The following is a 25,540-nucleotide window of genomic DNA, read 5'->3' as shown; positions in this document are numbered from 1 at the left end:
AAGGAAGGAAGGAAGGAAGGAAGGAAGGAAGGAAGGAAGGAAGGAAGGAAGGAAGGAAGGAAGGAAGGAAGGAAGGAACTCAAGAACAATTCCTTCATGTTGGAGGGAAGCGTTAAGGTTTGCACAGAGGTCACAATGCACCTGTAGAGTTTAACACTGAGCATGATAGCAGTGTAACATTGGAGAGGTGTGTCACACTGGTTGGAAGACAGTTAACATACAGTATGAAAGAAAGCAGGGCTTATCATGAGTGACTAAAGAAGTTCCCCTAAATTTACCCAGGATAAAACTCACACAGTATATTGAATGACAAAGCTTCCTACTCCTCTGGAAATCTTTGAACAAGAACCTCTGGGTGAAAAGTCTGTGGATCTCATCTTAATTGCAGAGGTGGTCAGCGTAAATGGAGAAACACCCTCACCTAGAGAAAATTCAGAGTTCTGGGATTTTTACTGGTAACATTTTTACCATGAGAAAAGAAATATCATGCTGCTGTGGGTTGTAGCTGGCATCAGGAACCTGAAGGCATGCACAACAAGGAAAACATATCCCATCCATCCTAATGAAGCACTGAGTCATAGAACCTGCCACGGTTACAGTGCAGATATTGCAACACGTGTATCAGACAACGAGGCCCGTGGAAAAGAAATATATATGGACTGATTCTTGATAGAGGTTTCAGAGAGATGTTTATTTCTCCAGCCCCCTGGCCGGGATCTGCCAAGGAACTGCTGCAATCACGGGACCTGAGGGTCCTTCCCTGTGCAGGGGAACACAAAACAACCACTGGGGAGTAAGGCTGACCAGGGGCTAGGGAAACTCCGTGCCTCTCCCCCAGGGCCCCTCTCCCAGGGCTACATGGCAGGGGGGAAGGGACCCCAACATGCCACTAAATTTAAACAGCTCAACATCACATGAGAACATGAGCACAAATTGTCCTGTTTTGTGTACTCACAAAACAGCATGAAAATGGCATAAGTAGTAAAGTGACTGATGGACTGGCAACACAGATAGGAGCGAAGAGGCAGTGTTGACTCATTTGTTGGATCAGAAAACACAGACAAGTTCTGTGGTTGTCTGTTTCACATGATGGACAGTCTATTGCTGCCAAGGAGAGTTGTGCACTAGGAATTACATCAAATAAAAACACAAAGCAAAAACAGCCATCCAAATACTGTGCAATGCACAGCAGATGAAGTAGAAACAAATTAGGCAGCAGTGGAGACTCCGATTTCTATCTGAAGATAGATTTTCAATTTTCTCAGACACAAGAGGTAGAAGAAGACTAGGATTTCAGTAAGACTAAAACAGATGTTTTGGAAACAAAGAGGCAAATAAGCAAGCTTAACAGCGTAATTGAAGTACTCATAGTCTTCACAAAGATTAGTAATCAAAGGTAAGGCACATCTCTTTGATGGGATATATCTTAGTGATCCCTGGCCTTAACAAGTGTTTGTGCTGTTAACAAATTACAACTGTTAGAAGAGAAAAGGCAGTGATCTCTATGAAATGTGGGAAGAAAAGAAGGGACTATAACAGGGAATAATCTGGAAGAAACACTAGAAAGTTTATACATGACTTGGAAGTAATCCTCAGTTGCAACACCTCTGTAAACCGTTCTCTTTACAAACATGATGTTTTATAAACATGGTATTATCCAGCATATAATATATTTTATAGAGTATATCATATATGCAGTGTTGCACATAATGCTTATGAGAAATTTTGACTCATCAGCTATGTCCATTGTAGTTTTTCTGTGTTATCCATTTTTGAAATGGTCATTCCTACAAATCATTTGTAGCTTAAAATAATAAACAACTAATTCAGAAGAGCTCATCAGCTTGGTAATATCCTTCAGAACTGACACTTGGCAGGTTTCTGTAATGAAGATGTACTGCATTCATCTAATACATGTTCAGTGTACATCCTTCTTGCTTTCATTACTCTGACAATGAAAACATTTGTTGGCAGAGTGCAGAGACTTCAAAAATCTTCTGAGACAAAGTCAGAACCTCTGATTCTTTGTCAGGTAAAGAAATTGTAATTGATGTAGAATTTATTTAGGCATAGATGAGATGTGTATGTGGCTACTTGGAACAACAAGCTAGTTTGCAGAATACATTTCAGCCAAACTGTCATCTTTTTCCACAGGAAGTAAAAATCTTGGAGAGGGACAGAAGAAGAACAACATAGAACAGCACCATCAGGTAAATGCAAGGTGCAAGCAAGTATGTCTAGTTTTGCAGTGTAGAGGGAAAATATTTTTTCTATCAGAGCAACAGAAATAAACAGACACAGAAAGAAAAATGAAAGTGTTTTAAAGTAAATGAAAGGGTAAGGAGTGAGCATGATGTTTTGGCTTTTTTGGAAATATCACAGCACAGGAGTTGATTGTACTTTAAAATCTTGACTGTGAGTACAAGGTGGTGAACAGCACCTGCAAAGGAACAAAATGTCTGGCTCCATAGCTTCAGGTTTTGAAGGAAGCCAGAGAACAGTCAAAACATAGAGAAAATCAGTCATCACTTTTGGAGACCCAGGTTTTATGAGTTTTGCTCACAAAACAAGTGAGGATTAAATTCAAGTTCTCTAAGGTTCCAAACCCATCTCTCAGCTTCTGGAGTCATGGAGTCTTGTGACATTCATCAGGCCTGAAAATAATTAAAGAACCACTGGGGCTTGTTTTACCAAGGCAAAAGGATCTGCCAGGTAAAGGATCATACCATCTTTTGATCACCATCTTGGGTTGAACACAAAGAGAATCATTAGCAGTAGATATTACGTTATTGTCGATGTCATGGAAAGTTCTTTGGACCAATTTCCTTTGAGGAACACTGGAGAACCAAATCACACAGCACTATAGTTATGATTTGCCACTTCATACTGATATGAAGAAAGAGAAGACAGAGGTATGAAGGAGAACATACTTGGATTTATTGCTATCCACTTCAGATTTTTCCTTTTTTCAATACAGACAGTTTTTTATTGTTTCCACCAGAAATCACTAAAAATAATTGTTGTGACTTCCCACACAAGAAGGATGTTGACCTCTTGGAATGAGTCCAGAGGAGAGCCACTAAATTGATCAGAGGTGCTGGAGAACCTCTCCTATGATGACAACCTGAGAGACCTGTGTTTGTTCAGGCTGGAGAAGAGAAGGCTCTGGGGAGCCTTAGAGCTCTTAAAGCACCTTCCAGTAGCTAAAGTGGGCCTACAAGAAAGATGGAGAGGGACTGTTCACAAGGGCATGGAATGATAAGACAAGGGTGAATGACCTTAAGATGAAGGAGGGTAGGTTTAGATCAAATATTAAGAAAAAACTCTTTATTGTGAGGATGGTGAGGGCACTGGAACAGGTTTGTGGATTCCCCATCCCTGGAAGTGTTCAAGGTTAGATAGTACAGAACTCTGAGAAACCTGGTTCAGTGAAAGGTGTCTCGTCTGTGGCAGGGGGGTGGAATTGGAACCCTTCCAACCCAAACCACCTTATGAGTCTATGCTTCCATGACTTTTTGTAGCACATACTGAAAACAAATCTCATTTCAGATTAAACAAGGCAGCCAGTAAGACAATTTTGGGAGCAAGGTCGCTGTCTATTGCATGCCTTTGACATTTTTTTAAATAATCAGTAGTGCTATGTTGGGGTCTCCCCCCCCGCCATGTAGCCCTGGGAGAGGGGCTCTGGGGACAGACACGGGGTTTCCCTGCCCTGGTCAGCCTCATTCCCCATTTTTTTGTTTTGTGTTCCCCTGTGGGGGCAAGAACCCTCGGGTCCCATGATTGCAGCAGTTCCTTGGCAGATCCCGGCCATGGGGCTGGAGAAATAAACATCTCTGAAACATCTGTCAAGAATCAGTCCATATATATTTCTTTTCCATGGGCCTCGTTGTCTGATACACGTGTTGCAATATCTGCACTGTAACAGTGCTATCAAGCTTTTATTGCGTCACCTTTCATCAGTCAGTCTCAAGATACGGGACTTAATTGGACAATTCACTCAACTTTGTCAATTCAAAAGCCAAACATCCTCTCTAGAAAGCTGTGTAGGCTCTTTGTGAGAGAAATAAATAGACCCTTCCATAGTATGATCCATCTCCATGCAGACTGGTGTAATGATGCATAAAGGACTGAAGGGATGCTCAGAATTATCCAGCAACAACCATGGATCATTTCTACAACTGCAATGTCCAGTGAAGCATCAGCCAGGGTTATTCTCAGTTCCACAATGAGTTAGGAACTGAATATAAATCATGCAGACATTTTTAAAATTTCCAACTCAAACAAATAAAGATCAATTAAACCAGACTACCACCTGATTCTAATGTATTGTATGACTCATTCTTGCTGGGGAATATGATAAATCCCAAAATTATGAGATATTTTCACTTTCCCAGTAGGGGACTAGGATACAGTCTCAGCTGCAGAATGAGAAAGGATCTTATTCCTTATTGTTAAGGTTGTTTTTCCAGGACTACACATAATTCAGAGTCTGTGAGAGTAACACTTTTTGAGGATTATTGATTACTTCACCAGAGTAGAAGTTCTGATAATTGGATGAGTTGTTTTAACAGTGACAATAGTTTTTCTTCAAATGAGTTCCCAGTCCCAGTATAAGAAACTCTGAGAAAAATTGTGTCATTTGTAGCAGTCAGAAGGGTAGATTGTATGATCAGATAATCTTAAGTGGTCTTAAAATGTTGTCTGTTACATCAGGTTGCCTATTACAGGAACAGAATGGTAAAATAATAGTCATTACACAGTTATATTCTCAAGCATGTGCTATGTAGTGCTTATGTAAGGGTTTTTATCATTTAGAATGTTTTCCAAACATCTTTCTAATATCTTGTAGGAAGTTACCTGCTTACAAGATATATGATCGTCCCATATTTGGAAATGAAGACAAGAAGATTTAGGATTTTGAAGTTTCCTGAAGCTGGTACTTTTGTGCAGAGAATTGATTATGTCACTTACTGCCGATTTTGTCACAGAATTAATTTTATGAAGTTAGCAAACTCTGTGATGGACTGCTGCTTGTATATTTGGTCCTGTCAAACCCAAGTGGGTTTGCATAAATTTCAGCAACTAAAACTATCCAAAAATCCATGTTCATGAAAATCTGCCTTCTAAAGTGTCAAGCTGGAGGGCTTTCCAAACTGCTTCTTTTACATTAATCTTCTATGGCTCCTGAAAATCTGTCACTAGTGTTTCTTGCTATTGATTATGTTTGATTTACTGTCTCAGTGAAGCATATTTAACCCAGGAGAACATGCTCCTCATCCCTATTCCTTTAATTTAAACCATCAAGCAGTTACTTTGCTGATTCTCCTAACACCTATGAATTATTTTATGACAGCATATACTATGCAATGGATGATCACGAACTTTCAGGCTTCTTTTCAATTACTTTTTATCTCCTCACTTGTAAGCAAGGCATTAAATAAGCAATACCCATCTGACATCTCTCTTCACTAGGTTTCCTCCTCACTGAATAATTTTGATGACTGTTATGAAAATTTTTACTTGACTAGTAGCTGAAATGAAGAATTGCATTCTGTTTAATGGTAGGAAAAAAATCAGAATCAGAAATCTGCTATAGATGTCTTCTTGTTTAATGGACACAATCAAGTCTCTCTGCTATACAAAAATATTCATGTAATGACAAAAGGAAAAATTTCTTAGATGGAAAGCATTAATTTTAAGGAATCAAAAAAAAAAAGTAAAAATTGAACCTTCAAGATGGCTTGAATTTCAGCTATCATACTTTGTTATCAAAACCAGATGATTTTCATACAATACCCTTGATAGTTGTGGAAAAAAATATTGTAAGTTAATATTTTATCATAATCAATAGATACGATATTTGAACACTCACTACTAGAAAATTTCCTGACAAGTCTCTACATGATAACATCAATAAAATATGTATGTGACCCAGTGTGCTCTGCTTGTTTCATGCATCACAGGATGTTCTCCAAAGCTAAGAAAACAGTATCTCTGTATCTGACGTGGCAAGAGTTGTGGCAGGGTGCACAGATTGCCTGATGCTGATATACTGTCTTCTGGAAATTCAAAAAGATGCAAAAGCAGTTAAATGGGGCTCCTCCAATTTCTCGGTTAGTTTTAACGCCCATTAGTATTAGAGGTCTGGGATTACCCATATTATTTGTCAAAACACTTTTTTTTTTTCCAGACTTGGAAGATGAAAGTGATAGTACACATGCAAAGCAGCAGATGGAGGTAGTAAGATCTGAGATACCATATTATCATGGATGAATGTATGATTTCTGTTCCAGGGAAAAGCTATGGGATGAACAAATCTTCGGCAGAAAATTTTTTGATTGTTCATATTATGAAGATTTTTTGGATTACTGTCTTTGAAAATGCAGTGGGTTAGAGAGCAGTCTGCTTCTTGAAACAGTATTTTTTGCTGTGGTGAGGAGTTCAGTACTGGTGTTCAGGCATCTGGTTTTGTTAAATGAGGGAGAATCTTTTTCAGATGAATGCATGTGGATGCGGAAAAGGCAGAGAACTCCAAAAATGCTCACAAATCAGTTTTCAGAGCTACTCAGACATCACTGTTGATTGCTGGCAGTGGGAGATAGAGCCCCACCTTATTTTAAGGAGCTGATCTCCTGAGTTGTGTCTGCAGTTCTTGGCAGCATCACCACTGCGCCTGAAGTGTGGTGCAGATACATGTGTCCTGGATATAAACCACCTAGGGCTTTTTCAATACCAGATGAGCAGTGGTGATTAAAAGCATGGCATGAGCTGATGTTTAACTGTTTGCTAAGATCACGGGTAGATCTAGTGGTACCTGTGATGAACTGCTACCAGTCCCCAGGCTGGTGTTTTAAAGCTTTCTCAGATACAGCAACACCTCAGTGCTGTGAGCAGCAGGAGACTGAGTGCTAAATGCAGCTCTGCTTCACAACAGTGGATGTACCACTTCCCCAGGGTGAGCTTTCTATTTCTCCTCCTGACTTTCCTATTTACGTTTTACAGTCTTTCCGGCCAAGCTGTCTTGAAAGAAATGAAAGTCAAGCTGCCTTTCACTAGAGCTGTTAGCAAAATTGAGCCCACTTCCTCCTCCATTACCCAGCTGGTGTAAATCAATACAGTTCTGGTGAATTAAGTGGTACTTTCTGCCATTTCCTCTAGTTACAAACTCAATTCAGTAGCTCCCTGGTGTCTGTCATGGATGAGAACAAAGAATGTTAACAGAACAGCATTACATCTTGTATTTCTTCAGTGGGGATGGTTTCCTTCTCAGTGGTCCTTTTTATTTTTATTTCATCTTAAATTTTGTTTGATTTCTTTGCCCCATTCTGATGCATTAGCAGCTGTGTGGAGAACTGTGGTGTAATCTCTTTTGTTACACTGGCCTTACTAAAGTTTCTTCCCATGTGCCACAGAGGTAGGCTAAAGAGGTTCCAGTGGCACTTGCGACTTGATCACCACAGAGGCATAAGTAACAGTTTTACACAAGAAGGAAAGAAAAGGCTGCTTGAATGCTGAATGACTCCATGTGGTTTGCCACCCACCCACTCTGCTGAAATATGGTCCATTAACTCAGTATGGCTGATGCAATTCGAAAAGGGGAGCAGTTTGTACAGCAGTCTACATTTGCCAGTAATAACTTCATAGATGCAGGGGAAAAAAAAGGGTGGCACAACATGATGCTGTGCAGAAGTATTCTAATTCACTCTGAAAAACATATAATACCTAGCAGTGTCTTCTGAGGTGAATAATCTTGAGCATGATAGATGTGAAGGACAATGTACAAAGTTTCTAGAAGTTTGATTTTTATGCTTTGAATTTGTGGACCATTTATGTGAGACATAATAAGAGTACATAGATGAATAATGGTGGGGGCAACCTTACTGCTCTCTGCAACTACCTGAAAGGAGGTTGTAGTGAGGTGGGGGTTGGCCTCTTCTCCCAAGTAGCGAGTGATAGGGCAAGAGGAAATAAATGCCCTCAAGTGGTGCCAGGAGAGGTCTAGATCAGCTGTTAGGAGAAATTTCATCAATGAAGGGGAGAGTAAGGATTTGGAACAGGCTGCCCAGGGAAGTCATAGAATCACCATGCCTGAAAGTGCTCAAAAAACCTATGGATGGGGCACTTAAAAACATGGTTCAGCCATGGGCTTGGCAGTGCTGGGTTACTGGTAGGACTAGATGATCTTAGATTTCTTTTCCAACCTAAATAATTCTATGATTCTATAGATAAACAATATATCTACCAGGATTCAGCTACCCATATATGTGTTTGCATTGAGGCTGGAGTATTTATTCAATTGTGAAATGGTAATGGCAGTATTTCCAGTACACAAAACCAATCACAGTAGGTAAAAGGGGATGAAAGGAAGAGATAATAGCTGCTGACCAGGATATAGTGTTTTGGACAGGATTTTAGCTGTATTTCTTTGTAAAGTTTAAATTGCCAGTTCTAGAAGTGTGTAATGGGAAAAAATCTGTTCCTTTAGTAGGGTATTCAGTGATAATTTTTATCTGTATCTAAGCAACCAAAAAGAGTCAAAATGTTATTCATTTATTTGGGTTAGAGAAGAGATGTTAAGTGTGCTGCCTAAAATTTGGGATGAATTGAATTCTTTGTTCTGCATAGACTTTTTAGAGGATTTGGGGGAAATAACTTACACTCTTGAATCTCATTAGAGGTTTGATTCAAACACAGAGAAGGTGCTGAAACTAATGATCATCCAATAAGTAATAGGGTATAAAAAGACTTGAGCGGGTTAGAAGGAAATGTATCACCTGAAAATTTGCTGATATTTCCAAGTTTCTCTACTCCATAATGTGTTGTGTGTTTTATTTCATTTTTATATCTCTTGGTTTATAGCTTTTCATTTTCTTCATCCTTATGAAGCAAGTTCAAGTAAGAAATAATAGGATTATCTCTGATGTGACAAGACAGTAAAATCCACAGAGCTGACAACCAGCACCATTCTTGTTCCACCAAAGGGATTTTTCACATTTGGAAGTAGGATTGTGCTAGACAGAAGAAAAATAGTACTTAAATAACCCTATTCGGAAATAAAACCCTCAGGAAGAGCTTTGTGAAGATATTTTTCCTTACAGGCTTTTTCTTTTTCTTTTGCAAATACTTTAACCAAGTGGCAGCTGAGAGAGGAAGTGTAGAAATGACAAAGCTAAGGTTCTAGCTGTAAGATTTATTGCACTGGGTCAGAAACTTTGCCCGCAGAGCTGAAGCTGAATGGAGTTGTGCTGAGGAACTAGGATGGATGAGATGGTTTCAGACCTTTTAGGCTGACCATTAAATCCTCCTCATTACTGAACAAGACTGTCTTTTTACAAGTCATAGAGATAATTAGCTAAATCCCACTGAGTGAGCGGTATGAGGGGTGGCTCACAGCATGTGTTCAGGGTCAGCCTTAAATTATCCACCATGGATTGACCTCAGTTTCCTGCACTGCATAAGGCATTATCACTGCCTTGTCTTCACTCAGATTTTGCAGTGCTAACTATATCAGTGCAGATCAAAATTTTATAATCATTTGTAGAAGTGGAAACACAGTTAATGGAATTAGAAAGGCAGAAGTTACACATCACATTTTAGTCATACTTTTTCCCCATGTTTTGGTCTCTTTTACAGTGGAACAAAAGTCTCTTCCTTCTAGCAGACTCAGTAATTTGGAACTTGCTTCCTCCTTGTCAGCTTATTTTTTGACTTTCCATAATGTTGAATATTTACAGACATTTTTGTTTTTCTTTTTTTTTCTGTTTAAAAGGAATACTAGAACAAAAGGAACTTGGTTGTTCTGCTTTTTTTTGGGGGGGGTGTCATGCACCGCTCAGCTTGCTGAGTTACCGTATTTCAGCTGATGCATAGCACAACATGTATCTGCTTTTAACTTGTGAAATAGCTTTAAGTTCAGGGAAGGATGTTTGGAAGAGTACATTTTACCACTCAGGAGCTCTGTGTATTGATGTCAGTGATGAAGTGATCTTGCAAAGAAATGAGCTAAACCCCATTATCTTTTCTATCTTTATGACTGAGGGAACTTTTTGAAGACAAAAATATTAAAATACTACTAAAACAAATAAACAGTCCTTTTAAAAACTCTACTACTTTGTCATAAGGAATCCACTTTTGGTGTCTATCTACTCATGTAAATATATTTATTACAAAGAGTGATTCAGAGAATACAGATACAGTCAGCCACTGGAAATGCCAAACTCAGTTGTTATAGACAGTATCACAGTGGCTTTGAATATCAGAAATCTTATTGTTATCTGTCAAGTCTGAGTTGACAACTAACAAATGGAAGTGTTTGAAGAATGAGACCTTGTCACACAAACTGTAATTTCATTTGACCTATTCTGTGCCTTTTGGTTTGACATGTGGGTGGAGAAAAAAACCCCTGGATTCCGTGTGCAGGTCACATCCTTTGCCTGTCGGGTGCTGTGCAATGTGAGCTGACTCACTGTAGAAATACAGCATCAGAGGTACCAGTCTGCTCTGGTAAGAGGTTGTCAAGAGAGACAGGAAAACAGAGAGCAGTGAACAAATAGAATAGTTTCACTGCTGTCTAGTGTAAAAAAAAATCATAAATTAAAAAACTCAATTCTGGTGTTTGCATAAATGGCAACTTTGGAAAACACAAAGTGCTATGAGAAAGACAATCTCTGGTTGTTTGCTGAAGGCTGCATAAAATGCTGTCTTGACCAGTTGTGTACCAAAACCCCCAGTGAAAAAAGCCTATAAAATATAGGAAAAGTATGTTTATGAGTGAGCCAGGGGGTATTAGAAATTAATAATGTTTTTAATCCAGCTAAATACCTTCCCACTGCCTGAAATCTGCAATGAAAGTATTGTCATCCTTGAGGAGAATGAAATTTAACTGTTGTACTGGTGACTGCAGTTTTATGCCCCAGCAACTGCAGCAAAAATCCTTGGGGCTGGGTTTGAATACGGGTTTGGAGCTCTTTCCTCTTTCCTAAAGGACAGAAGAAGAGATGAGACTTGAAATTTGTTTAATTGAGGAAGATTTTGACAAGATCACTCATCATGAGTGATCACTCATCTTTGATCCAGTTGTGTTGAACACTTAGTATTCTACCCTGATTCTTTTCATGTTTCAAATGTAAGTCCTGAAACAGAGAACATGGCTTTATATCTAGACTATTCTATTCTTGTAAATTTAATGGCAACGTTTCCTGACACTGAGATTGACTGGCGTGATGTAGCCTTTGACTATCCTAGTGAACTTATTCTCCCAGAAAACTAGCTTTGTATTAAGTGTAATTGGTGCAGAATAAAGCAGGGAATTAGTCAGGAGGAAGTCCAGCTCTAGTCAGGAGCTGTATTTTTGTGAACATGCAATCTGCAGAAAATTACCCCCTTCAGCAGTTATTGGCCAGGAACAGTGCTCCTGCTGATGCACATGGGCTGTTACCAGCTCCAGTACAGAGAGGGTTTAACAATGACCTCCAGACTTACTCACTGGTTAAGTAGTTCTATGGCTGAATTCCCATTTGCTTAATTAGGACTGGGAATTGTTTTTCTGTGGTTTTGCTTAAGTAAAAAATAACCAATACGGGCAGTACTAATACAAAATTACCAGGTATCAATTAAAATAATGCATGTAAAAGGTTTAATGGGATTTCCAGTGGAATTCAGGTGCCCTGTTTTTTTGTAAATAACTTTTTGAGGAAATTCAAAGCCAAGAAAACAGTTAAAATTATCAAATATAGAAGCTAGGAAAAAAAATTTTAGTTATAAAAAGATGCACACTCTCTGGAAAAATTCTCCTATGGAAACACACTAAGAAAAAACAAATGAAGTATTACACTGCCAGCCATCCTGAACACAGCCTCAGACTCTGATCTGAGCTCCACACTCTGAAGTCTCATTCACACTCATCACCAGTATTTTCAGCGAAATTACTTAGGATTGATATTGCTGTAATACGAGTCTTTTTTTAACCTTGTTTGGTGAAACACACTTTCCTCCCTTCAGTTGACTGCATGTTCCCTCTCAGCCATAGTTGATACATTGCTTGTATCTCCCAATCTGTTTGGAGGACAGCTGCTATCGATGCAGTGTGAGATGGTCAAACAATCCCTGTCACTTACTGTGTTGTGTATTTGTTGTATGCATGGGGTAGTGAAAGCATGATGAAGAAATCAAAAACTCACTATTCCATGGTCTGTTGTCAGATAACTGAGGTATAATAGAGACAAAGGTAATTCCTATATTTTCATGTAATCTGTAGCAGCAGTGTTGGAATTTTCTATTCAATTTTATATGATTTCTTTCCTTTCCTTTGGATTTCAGGCTGTTCTAGCAAAGCTACAGGCAGAGTTTTGCTGTATAGTACAAGAAATGTGCACCTTTTGGTCTGAATTGAAGCTGTCATTGCCCAGTGAGCTCCCGTCTGTTTCTGTGGGTATTTCCAGACTTGACTTCTCTGTAGCTGTGTTCAGCTGTGGATTTTCATTTGGGGTTGGGACATTTAATTCACTGGACACATGGATGTTGTGTTATAACTGGGCTATTATGCTTTTCCTTAGCCTGAGCAGATGCAGTTTGGTGTTGGAGCAGCAGTGCAACCACGAAGCCTGGTATTTTGTGACCTAATGGACCAAACCTCCCAGGGCTATTTGCAAGGCAGCTGGGATAAGCTGTAGGTGGCACAAGCCAAGGCACTCTGTAATATTGCTTTAAGATGAAGCTTGGTAAAGCCTGTTTGGATGAACACTCTCTGATATTTGGTAGTCACATATGGACAGTGCTTGCCAACCTTGTCCTACCAAAGAACATGGCAAGTCTATGTTTTTTCAATTCTGCTGCACTAATTTGGTGCCAAATTTTAATATCACCATTATCTAACTTTTCAGCATCTTTCTGGTCGTCAAATAACAAAGACTCAGAAGAAGAAATGGGACAAAGTAATTTATCAGGAAATAATGTCATCTCACACAGTTTGTAACTGTGATAGGATTTTGGTATGATGCCGGCATGGGAATCCAGTGACCTCAATAACATCTTTACATGATTTCTTTCCTGCTCTTTACTGCTCTCCCCTCCATAAAGTCTGCTTTATGCTAGTGTGTCACTTAGCACTTTTGACTGGTCTGCTTTCAGGTGGGGCTTCAGAGTTTTGCTGGCCTTTTAGTTGCTTCCTAAATTCACAGTTTCATGATTACTCCTCCAGTAATATGTCACTTCTATTACAGTCTTAATTTTTTGGTTTTGGTGTACTTTTCCTTATTTGTCGTACTCAATTTATCTCAATAATCTATATGCTGCTTTTATTCTTTCTATATAGATACAGGAGATCTCCTTTTCATATTTTGTCTTGCTGGCATTTCATTTGTAAACTTGTAATTGGTGCCTAAAATTTGGGGCACCCTGTAGTGTTCATCTTCTACTTGGAAGCAAATCTCATCCTCCTAGTCTTAGACAGATTTTTAGTATTCCAGGTCCTCTTGGCAGCTTTCTCTGGGGTTCATCAGTGATGTGTCTATACAGTTAGTTAAATGTCAGTCTAAAGTGATTGTTAAGCTGAGATTCAAGTGACATCCCTGGTGCTTACACACACTTTTAGGAGTATTCATAATTGAAGCTCTGGAGCACTTTGGGAGTGGCTTAGGCAGAAGGTGATGAGTAGAGAACCAGGTTCTGGGAATTACTCTCCTGAGGGCCAAGGACCAACCCACAGTGGGTGTGTAACATACCACACCAATCTTGTGACAAGCACTTGAGCCTACTCTTCACCTCACCAAACACGCACAAATCTGATGTCTCACTCTTCATATACATGTGAACATATTTCAAGCATTGGAACAGGCTGCCCAGGATGTGGTAGAATCATCATACCCGGAAATGTTCCAAAAACATATGGATGTGGGGCAAGGGGACAAGATTTACTGGTGGACTTGGCAACGCCGGCTTAACATTTGGACTTGATGATCCTAGAGGTCTTTTCCAACATAAAAAAATTACGTGATTCTATGACACATATGTTCACAACATATGTGAATTTTCATTTGCTGATCTTTGGGAAGAAGTTAAATGTAGTAAGTATGTGGAGGTAAGTTTTTAATCCCTGTTAAACAAAATCATAGTGAGCATGTTGATTGCTTTGTTTTAGTCTAAAAAATTGACTAAATTGTAAGACTTGGCTTACAAGCAAACAAATAAAAGCAGATGGTAATTTGAAACTACTGCCCTGAAAAAAATGTAAATACACCACAAATATCTCTGTATATGTAAAAGAAAGCTCATCTATTTCTTTTGCCATAATAAATGCCTCATGCACTCCACTGCGATTTGGTCTTAAACTCCTACAATAGAAAAAAAAATTAATAAATAGTCCCTGAACAGACAAAAAGGAAGATTGCATTTCTTAAAATTCCAGCCCTGTTCCCAGTGTTCATCCATTCTGTGTGCAGAAGGAGGGTGTGAGAAGGGAAGGAGCATCCAGTCCAAGTATTAGTTTAGCTGACGAGGACAGTACTGGCAGTAAGGCTTCTCTGGTATCAGATAGCAATTATGCACCAAACATGAAAGAAAGATCAAGCTCCAGACAGGCAGAGAAATTAGATTCCAAACTTTTTAAGAAATTGAGCTTTTGCTTTTCTCATCACCAATTTCTCTGATATTTCTGAAGGCTTTTTATGGAATTGCACCCCTCTCTTTTTAATGAATGCAAACATTGATTAGTGATTTAATCTGGAATAGGGTTTATTAGTTTATTAGTTTCTGAATGTCATCATTCTGTAGTGATAACAGAAACGCTGAAGAAACACAGCTGAGAGGTGGTCACAGAGTGTGGCATAAATCAACTGTTCTTGCAAACGAAACTAATTTGATCTAGTGTTCCAGAGACTGCTTTAAAAAATATTCTGCAATGAAACAAGATGTTGCATATGATTTTCCAAGTCTTTCTCTCCAAATGGCAATGTAATTGCAATGCTTCTTTTGGTAAAATATTCTTCACCTAAAGCAGTATATTTCACTGAATCAACTGCTGTGGATTTCTACAGGGAAAGAATTTACTTTGGGATGTAGACTTTTAGGTTCAAAGACATGATGTGAATTCACATTGTTTTTAGCTGGAGCTGGGCACTTTACCTACCATTGTGTTGCAAATTATTCCCCTTGGTTTTTCAACTGCAAATAAACTGATTCAGCAGTTTCTCTAGAGACGTGCTTAGAAAATAATGTGTATAATAGTCTTTTATCTGAGTGCTGCAGTTCACACTCTGCATTTCACTGCATGCATTGTAGTTATTCCAAATTCATGTCAGTCTATGTAAGAATATTAAGACTATTACAAACCCCAGATTTTGGAATGGGATGGAGAGGATTTCCAAACTAGAAAGTTGGTTTTGTTCTGTGGGGTTTATTTGTTATTTGTTTGGTTGGTTGGCTTGGGGTTTCTTTTTATTTTGTTTTCTGTGGGGGGCTTTGTGTTGTTTTTGGGGGGTTTTTTTGTGTGGGTATGGGTTTTTTTGAGTTGTGGCTTTGGTTTGGTTTTTTTTAAGCATTTAGCAGGGAATGTATAACAGAATCTATTGGCTGGAAACAGAATGTAGCCAAGATAAGACATTTATTCCTAGCTGTCACAAAGACAGAGCACTAGAAACCAAATTGTTAAAGGATATAAAAAATTTTCTCTGATTTTTTTTGCAGTTCAAGATTAGATGTGAACCTACAATGGTAGAAGTAAAGTAGTTTCTTACAATATCTATAAAAATAATGTTTTGATATATGATTCTAAGTTGAACAGTTTTGTTTTCTGTTGCTCAAGAGCAGATTATTTTACTATTTCCTCTCAGTTTGCAAATCTATATATGCCTCATCAATGCGATTGTGTTTGCCTCAAAAGACAAAGATCAAACTATACTAGAGCGTTATGTAACTATGATACCATAAATGTTAATCCTTTAAAACAACAGAGAGGGAGAGAAAAAGAGAGAAAGATTATAATTCAAGAGTTTGTGTATAGGCAGAAAAATGCACTGAAAACATATCTGTAAGGGTTTTGGAGAAAAAAAAAAATCCAGTTTTCAGTCATATCACAGATTTTTTTTAATACTGTTCAAAAAGTACCTGACTCTACATAAACACCAACTATAACATGATGTAGACAATTGAGAAACAAGCAAGTGTGTTCTTCAATGCTAAAATAAATTACATTTGTACAGGTAGAAAGCAAACCAAAGCTGATAAAAATGTTAAATTTTATGAAAAATCATTTTCAGTTCACACCAAAATAATAACTTTACATTCTCTATGTTTTAATAGTATAAGCAGCAACAACATAAAAAAGAACAAACAGTCACAGAATGTTTGAAACCAGTTCTTCATAAGTTATTAGCAAATTAAAAAAAAATAATTACAAGCACTTGTAGCCCACACAAATCTTTTGGAATTGGCACCGTCTCTCTAAAACATCTATATTCTATATAGATTTCTAATTACAAATACCACCAGCAGCTGCCATATAATCCTATTAGTACATGTAATATACATAGTATATTTGTTCCCATTTGGCAGATCGGAGTGACTTAATGATTATTGTTTGTTAGTACTGTCATTGCTCAGGTGAGACAAAACCAGCCATATACACCAATTCATCACCCAGATGAATTTTTTACTTACCTTTATGCTTCACTGGTCTGTAATTCTTTTTCTTTTCACAGTATAAAATTGTAAGTGGCAATTGCAGAGATTTTTACTGAGAATGTAATAATAAACCACCGCAAAAAAAGTGAGTTCAGGTAATTCAACTTAAGTGTTTACTAAATGAGCTACACACTCAAATGGGTAGCAGATGAATGATGTTCTTGGAGAGTATTGACTTCCTTTTAGGAGATTCATGAAACTGCCAGAAAACTGTCACCTGTTGCTTATTTTTGGACATGTTCTCTCACATCCCTTAACACATTTAGTTAGAGGGTGATTTTCCCATTGGGCTACCAGATAAAGTAGGAATGATAAAGATGAATGGCAGGAAGGACCTATTCACCAAGCCTAGCTTCAGGAATGAACCTAATAAAATCCCTCTGCTGTTTGATTCAAAAGAGAGTGGAAAGCACATCCTGTCATTACCATTCTCTGCAGAACAAATAGCCAAAATCTAGACTTCAGTGGCCACTATCCAACTTTGATTTTCTTTACATGCATATTAATCAGGAATGATTCCATTGACCTCAATAGGTTAAGGGTCAATGCCAGCAAAGGACTTCACCACTTAAAATTATTCCGTGTAATAAATAGGTTTTTTTGCTCTAGTGTGGAGGTCAGGACCTTTTGTTAAATATCTAACCTTGCTGTGGAGTTTGTGAGAAGAGCTAGTGCCCAGGAAAGCAACACAACAAGGAAAGAGATGTCTAGGAATACTCTATTTGAGCCAGTATGGAAATGCAATGTGCAGAAAATGCTAATTTTCCACTGGGATCAATTTTTGGAGACAACTATGCATTTTGTTTCAGGTCACCTTTGTGGCTGGAGGAAAATTAAATGGATCCCTTTTTCTGCAGTGTCAGAGAAGTAGGAACCTCAAGTTTAATTCCTTCACCTATCCAAGAAGACTCAATCTCTCCTTTCCAGGAAGGGGTCTGAGAACTCCAGATGGAAGACAAGATTTCTGCAGATACAAAGTTATCGAAGGGCACATCCTTCCCTCCTGTCACTAAAACTCTTTTCAGGGAAGCATTTAACTTTCTTTTTAGCTAATATGTAGCCCAGACAAAAGGTTGCCGCCACTTCTTTGGAGTTAAAATACTCACCTTGTCTCTGCTCCAGAGATTTTTAAAGTATTTTATATTAAATGGTCATATATGATCTCTAATTTTATTCAGTGTTTATCTTATCAGGTTTCACTGTTCCTTTTCCACTGCAATACTCTTGAATTTGTTTCTGTCCTGTGAAGGGAAGTGAACAGAGGATCTCAACACTGAGTCATTAGAGCACTTTGCAGCCAGGAAACTGTACTATGCATTCTCTGTCCTCTCTCATGGGATATATAGGGATTTAACTTAAGAAGCAGTGTTTTCTGCATCCCTGAAGGGTTTTAACATGAGTTAGGTATCCTTAGATGTGTGATGATCAGGCTAGTTCTGAGCATACACAGACATACTGTGCTAGATGCTAGATTAAGGTGGCATTTGAATAGTTGTTTTTAAATTGAGCTCAAAATGTAGGTATTACATTCTACTGAAATCCAAACTTTAGGCTCCAAAGTATTTTTTTTTGAGTCATCCCTGGCAGTGGTCTCCAACACAATAAAAAAGTCATGGCCACATTATTAATCCTGAGCATGGTGCTCTGATTTCCCTAAGGAACCAACTCTTTTGTATGCTGTCTGTTGCTGTCATCTTTTATCCTCTCACCTCATAAATGGTGTATTCAGCAGAATAACAAGGTTGCACACTTTCCTTTACAGAACTTACACCCACAGATATGCTGTCTTTCAGTTTGGTCTTGCACACTAAAGAAAACATTCCCAGGGGAACTCTGCTATCATCCAGAGTGAGAATCATGAACTGGCCTTCCCATTTACTTTCTTTTGATATCTTATTCTCCCAGTTTTTAACAAAAGTTTTCCTTTACAAACACAGCAACTGAATAAACATCCAAGCAAACTAACATAACATTTTTTTTTTCTTGTAGAACTTTTAACAGTTTTTTTTAATTAGTATTTAGTTTCTATCTCACTTTTGTAGCTGGAAATCAATGGAAGAAGCCAGCACCTTGTGATCAACCAGGGTCCCATGAAACATCAGCAAGTGATTTGTGGACTGTGGTCTAAAAATCTCTGGTCTAAGGTATCTGCATGAGTCTAGGCACCAAATGTTCAGATAGAAGTACAAGGAAGCACATCTTCAAAGTCATGCAATCATTCTTCAGAGACAATTTAAAAATACAGTTCTTCAGTATTGCAAAGACCTTCCCAACTGGTCTGCCAGAGTGACTCACTTTATTTCAAGAGCACAGATCAGAGGTGGTTACACCATCACTCTTTAGGGTTGGCCTGGCGCACAAAAGAAAGAAGAGATTTTTTTGAGGTCCCTGCAGTCAAGAATGACAATAGTTTCAAATCCTTTAATTCCCTTTCTGGCAGCAGCACTAAATTGGAAGGCAAGTTTCAAGCCATTCAGTTGGTACTTACACATTCTTTAGTTAGATTGAAAAGTGTTCATGATTGTAACTTTTGCATTTATGTCTGAAAACTCCTGCCACTATATCGTAATGTCCTAGACAGAGACTAGCATACAAACAGAATAATGAAGTCATGATGTCTGCCATTTGTATTATTTTTTTCTCTTGTGTCAAATCCACTGGCTTCTCCTAAAGAACTTTCCAGTCTTGCAAATCTCCCACTGGGCTCATTTGTATTATTACTACAGGCATTACACCATTGTTGCTTTCTTTTCCAGAAAACTTTTCCTCCCTTTGTTGAAGTTCAAACACATCATACAAAGTGATGTTGATGTATTCTAGCCTGTACAATTAAAGTGGATTCTGCCTTCTTTAAATGCCCCTAAGGTTGCCCTACCTTTCATTAAAAATAGACCGACTCCAAGAGGGTACTATCCCAGCAGGGTCCATCCATGGTTCCTTGTGCAATTAAAATTTCTGCTGTACCTAATGGATATGCAAAAGATACATGACTCCTCTGAGAGTGAGCAAAATTGTTTAAAATTTGGGTTGCACAACAGTAGGGTTTTAGGCTCTTAAAACATGCATTCAGGTGTTAGATTGAGGATTTTGTGTGTGTGGGCACATGGTGCATCCTCATACCTATATCATCGTGACAGTATACATTAACATTGTCAGGAAGCTCTGAGCAATAGCTATGGCCAGGATGGCGCCATTTGAGAGCAGAAGAGGTATATTTATGCTGAGCTTGACAGTTTCTATTTTTCACTCCTTTTTCTAGCTTTGTATTTAAGGAAACATTTTTATATTTGTCTGTATAATCCTTACTTCCACTGCTGATTATTTCACAGTGCAGTGAAACTCACAGATTTTAACAGGAATATAATTATATTAATTGTCCACCACCATAAGAACAGACTACAAGAACAGGAAAGATCAAGGTGGAGGATGTTCTTGTAAGAATATTGTTCAATAATTTGAAGTATAAGAGAACAGATAGTAATAGCATCCCTTTGAAATTCACATTAACTATCTCAGTACACTCTGTTTCTATTAAAACATTATTGCACTGATGGGAGACTAATATTGTCATATAAGTTGTCCACGAACAACATTTCAGTGGTCTAAACTCCCTTAAGGAGGAGGTTTGTATCACAGACTGATTGGACATGCTTTTCCCTTAAATGTGGGTTGTGACCTGTGACAGAAGACGCTTTCTCCTGAAGACATGGACAGCTAGGGAATGATGAGACATGCTAGTACTGTGAACCAAGGGGGTAAAACTGAGCTCTGGTCTGGGAACCATGCAGCTGCACAGAACTGAGTCCACGCTGATCAGTCATGCGAGGAGGCAAGAACTGCATATGGGCAACAAGGACCTTCAGTCATGCCTTAGTGTAGGGATCTGCCTTCTGGAGTAGAGCTGTTTTGTGACCTGCCTGTTCATGCTATAGGCAAAGCTGATAAATGACTGTACCTGACAAAGCAAGCATGCCCAGACTGCAATTGGATAACACTGCCTGGCTCTAGAGTCACTAGAATATCTCTGTGAGGTGCTGGTCTGGATTCAGTCATCTATTACTTTTCGTTCTTAAATGTTGTTGAGCAGCAAATTGGGGTGCAACACATAATAGTAAAACAAGCATCCCAAAGGAACAGAAAATACTCTTTGCTAAAGTATGTGAATGTGCTTTCATCTTTTTCTTGTTTGATCAAATATTTATTATTTTGAACATGGGGGAGGAAAAGGAGGTATGAATTTTGATTACAAAATATTTGTTTTCTTCGAAGAAACAAGATCTAAAGGTTTTGAAAATAAAATATAGCAGCCTTATTTCAAGGCTCCCTTCCTTGAGGCTGTCTTCTATATAAGGCTACATCAACTCAACTTTGAATTGAAGTACATTACTCATCACTTCGTGCTATCCTTCAATAAAATAAAACAAACCCATAAAAGTTTGGCACCTGAGGACAGCTATGTCATGAAGAAGAGAGCCAATACAGTGTGCGTTTAGGGTCTGACTTACAAGTTCTATGTAACTACACCTATCAAAAATTATTTAGCTACTATTCAAACTTTAAAACTCTTCCCTGCCTTTATTAAAAAAGTGCTGTGACAGTATGAAGTGCACTAAACTGTACTACCTTGATATAGGAAAAAAAATATGAGGAATCCCCTTGTTTCTTCTGTGAGTTGCTAAGAAACAAAGAATCTGTTGGTTCATATCTCATTAGGTCTTCTCTGTTTTAACCTTTACTCTGTATTGCTTTGAATGTATTTTTTTCTTTTTTTTTTTTTCGTCACTGTTCATAGCTGCAAGGCATCAGCAGCAAAACAAAGTTTAAAATTGTTGCTTATTAAAGAGCAGCTTAATAACCTCTAAGCAGACTTTGACACAGGGGTTTTTTCCCTATATATATATATATAAATTATGATTATGACAACCTTCCCACTGGCAGTTAGCATTCATCATAATCCAAATTGGTATCCTAGAATTCTGTCGTTCAAAGGATGGAGAAACTCCTTAGGGTGTTTACCTGTTCCTTACAAGCAAAGATGGGAATCTGAGCAAGTATTTTAACTGGTAACACTATCATGAGAATGTCCATAAAAATGTGTTAATTTCAGTAGGGAGTGCAGCTATAATATAGCTTGGTAGTGCTGCTAGAAAGAGAATATTCACCTCAACAACTTGCCCTGATAAGGGAATTACAAAACAGTACTCCAGAAAATATTTTTTGCTACTTCATTATTAGTTGGCAACATGGTGAAATAGTCAGGAAATCTTCCTTGGGTTTTGTTGTTGTGAAGGTGAATCCAATGTTAATAAATTGAACTTTTGATACTGATAGAAGAGAATTTCATAAACAAATGTGTAGGTTGAGAAGTCACTTGTAAAGCCCTCCGTATTGCAGTCACTCACTGCAAAGCCTCAGCTTAGTGTTATCCACGTGTAACGTACCACAGACACAATATTCTTCAGCAAAAAGTTTTGTAGTTATTGAACATACATTACTGCTTTTTGAGATCTTCATAGAAAAAAAAAAGAAAGATAGCTTGACAGGTTGGTCCCAGATTTGAGTCTGTTAGAAAATGTACATTCAATGTTTGGTCTTCTATTCTTGATAAAAGATCAAGGTTCACTTCTGGGTAAGGGATCAGAGTAAACAAACAAACCATTGTACAGTTGTTTACAATCTAGTTCCCCCGTCCCCTATATTGTACACACAGTTCATTGTAATACTAAAGCAAAGCACTTGGTATGTAACTGGATTAACAGACTCCTTATAAGCCCTCAAAAATAGATTCAGTGTTTCTGAAAAGCCCATGTTTTTTTAAGGCCACGATAATCTGCCAAGAGTCATTTTGTCTTTAAATCAGCATAATTAATCTGATGTTTCCACTTCTCAAGTAATTCCTCTTCTTCCCTTCCACTTCTCACAAGATGACCCAATGCCTCTCACTCTGTCTGCGTAAACACTGGAGATCTTGAAGACTTGGCTGTCCCCTCACTACTTGCTTGTAGTTGTTGAGATCCAACATCGTCTTGAACTACATTCACAGCGAAGAAGAACTTTGAGTATAATCTCTGATGAGGAGTGTGTCGTATTTGGGAGAGGACGGGATGCAGAGAGCTGATTCAGAAGCCGGAGAGCTGGGAGATGCACTTCCAGAATCGATGGAGTCTCTAAAAGGAGAAGGAGGAGTTAAAGCCACCAACTCCTCCAGGTCTTGCTTGGCTGCTGGGGTCTCTGAAGTGCCTTCTTTGATGCTGTCATTTGAAGCTTTCCTAGCAGACTGTGAAGCGCCATTGACTTCAATGGCAGGAAGAGGTTGGATCTCTGCAAGCGTGGTCATTGTTGTAGGGAGCTGGATTTCCCGTGGAATCAGGTATGAAGAGCAGAGAGGAGCAGCCCCCATTGTCCCTGGAGTAGATGTTGAAAGCATCATAGAGTTCAGCTCACTGATATTGGCTGTGAAGCGAGTAACGACACTACTGATCTGCTCCATGAGGGAGCCTTGAGAGGAGCTACTTCGCTGAGGAGGTTCTGACTGGAAGGTAGGGGCATCATCTTCTGTTCGGCTGACAGAGGCAGTTCTGTGGCTCAAAGTGCTGATTGGTGAGGGAGTCTGTGGTCGGTACTGAGCTGGGTATTGCTCTTCGGCTTCCGAAACGTCATAAAGCGTTTTGGCACTCGCCTCGGGAAATGTAGCGCTGCTACTGTGTCGGCTACTATCTGTGCTTTTAGAGAAAGGCTTGATCACTGCAGTTTGGTTGGGGTTCTCTTTTTTGTTGATGTGGACTGACAACCGCTGCCAAAGGTGTGCTCCTCGGCTGCTTTTCTCATTCTGGGCCCAGGAAACTGATTTCCCATTAGAGCTGTAAACACAAACAAGATAAGATGGTAACTTGCATCAATGTTAAAGATATAGTCCCTGTACCTATACCACGGGTATATGGTATTTCAGACCTTATATTCATCGTAAAGCTGACTGTGATTTCATCTATATCTATCACAATATATCTATATCTATCATTTTTACCTGTATGTTCTAGGAAAACAAGCAGTGTGCCAGCTCATTTCACAGGCCACTTGTGCATCCAGCCATCACCTGTTCTGTGCTAGTTCATGGCCACTGCTGACCCCTCTGTTGAGGCCATTGGGACATAGACAGTGTCCATCCTGGGGGAGGGAGAAGCTTGATGGCTTCCCTTCTGTTGGACTGGTGTCAGGAAGAGGGGCTGTGGGACTGAGGGATGTGTGGAGGAGTGAGGAAGAATTAAATGTTTGAAGAGATTGAGTGAGAGACCTGGACTAGCTAGATTGCAGGGGGCAGGTATGTGGGCTGGCCTGGGAGCTTTCAGTGGTAAGGAGCTTTGTATAGTGTTCTGAACATGGATTCCTGGTATGGGGCAGGGATTACAGACTGGGAGATGAAGAAGTGTAATCTGTTAAGGCTGGAGAAAAAAATCTCTTGGTATCCCACCACTTGGAAGTATTGGAGCAATACACAGAAAGGCGTTGTACTGGTTGTAGGTAGAGAGACACTTCTAATGGGTAACTTCTTCTTCATTGAGGTACTTGGCAAGCTAGATGCCACTAGACAAAAGAAATATTTTTTTTTTTAATTGCAGGTTGGCTCAGAGAATGAAACTATATTCCTAGTAGGAAATAAATACCTGACAAGCTATACAAGCAGCTGCTCATGGTGACCTGAGTTTGGAGACAGCAATAAACATTTTGCTCCACTTTTCTGCAAAATAAGTCCTTTTAGGGTAAATTCTCTTTAGATCCCATCATACTCTGCTCTTTATCAAAGTTGCTTATTTTTCTCCTCTTGATACCTGAGAAAAGCCAACTGTGGCCTTTATAAACACACAATATTTCCTTTTACATCTTCCTCAGTCTGATGAGCTGATGTTCATACATACATTAACATATAGTTCTTGGAAATAAGGAAGATATTAGAAATATTTCTTAGCTGAAACAGACAATGACTCTGAAATGATGTCAACAGAAAAAACAGTCTCCACATACAAATAAACATGATTTATATATAAAATGCATCAAAACTTTAGACGATTTGCTTTGGTTTCCTAAATATTTGCTATAGTCATTTAGGATTTTTGAAAAGACAACAACATTGGACACCCTGGCAGATTATTGCAAATTTGATTTTTGTTTGCTTTTTAAGTCTGCGATAGATATCCTCCTCACATGTTAGCCTGCAGCATAACAGTTTGCAAAGCACATAGTTTACTGAATACAGATGACTTTATACCAGCCTTCCTGTGGAGGCTTGCCTCAAACTATCAATTTAATAGCTCTTCTGGTCATCTAAAGAAAAAGTTGCACGCTGAGTGTAAAACAAAACCTCCTCGTGGGTTCACATCTGTGATTATGTTACATGAAATTACGATGGATCATGTAACACAACATATGCCAACAGTTTTCGCCTTCAAAAACAGCATGACAGAATCCAGTAGACAAACACAATGTAAAACAATGGGTACTTTAAGAGAGGGTAGACTGGGAAATGATCTGTATAAGTACATATGAGTTCACCCTTTTGCTGCAATGATCACCAGGATGTTATTTATATCTTGGAAGTTGACTGTTAGGCCCCTGTCCCCAAAATGCCAGGCAAAACAGCTGGTGGCTTGTAACTTGCTGTTCAGACAATCCCTTCCTTCTGTTGTACCTCAATCAGAGCACGAAGGAAAAGCAAAGTCTAACCTGTAGCACTGCTCACTTTGACTCTTTGATTCAATCACACTGTGGGTGTGGTTCTGGACTGAACAGGAGCTGGCACGAATGCCTTCCAGAGTAAAACTGTTCCCACTGAGGACTATACATTTGTCTCCTTGCAACACATACT

General features: G+C 38.8%; 1 protein-coding gene and 1 long non-coding RNA gene across 9 annotated transcripts in view; one reads left to right on the top strand and one right to left on the bottom strand.

Annotated features, from left to right (window-relative positions):
- The window catches only part of LOC121662649, a 787,841-nt gene that overhangs the window by 17,646 nt on the left and 744,655 nt on the right, over window positions 1-25,540 (top strand). The gene's annotated exons all lie outside the window — the stretch shown is intronic.
- GRM5 (glutamate metabotropic receptor 5) overlaps window positions 16,059-25,540 on the bottom strand; it is a 247,690-nt gene continuing 238,208 nt past the window's right edge. For all 8 annotated transcript variants that reach the window (XM_042024013.1, XM_042024016.1, XM_042024014.1 and 5 more), the window contains one exon: window positions 16,059-23,540. In XM_042024013.1, the coding sequence (XP_041879947.1) occupies window positions 22,718-23,540 (823 nt within the window). In that variant the 3' untranslated portion in view covers window positions 16,059-22,717. The remainder of the gene's footprint in view (window positions 23,541-25,540) is intronic.

Source organism: Corvus kubaryi, unplaced genomic scaffold (assembly GCF_017639235.1).
Source record: "Corvus kubaryi isolate FWS band 111438036 unplaced genomic scaffold, C.kubaryi_AGA036_p1.0 37260, whole genome shotgun sequence".
Taxonomy (NCBI): domain Eukaryota; kingdom Metazoa; phylum Chordata; class Aves; order Passeriformes; family Corvidae; genus Corvus; species Corvus kubaryi.
Note: the sequence above shows the minus strand (reverse complement) of the source record. Positions and strands in the feature narration are given on the sequence as shown.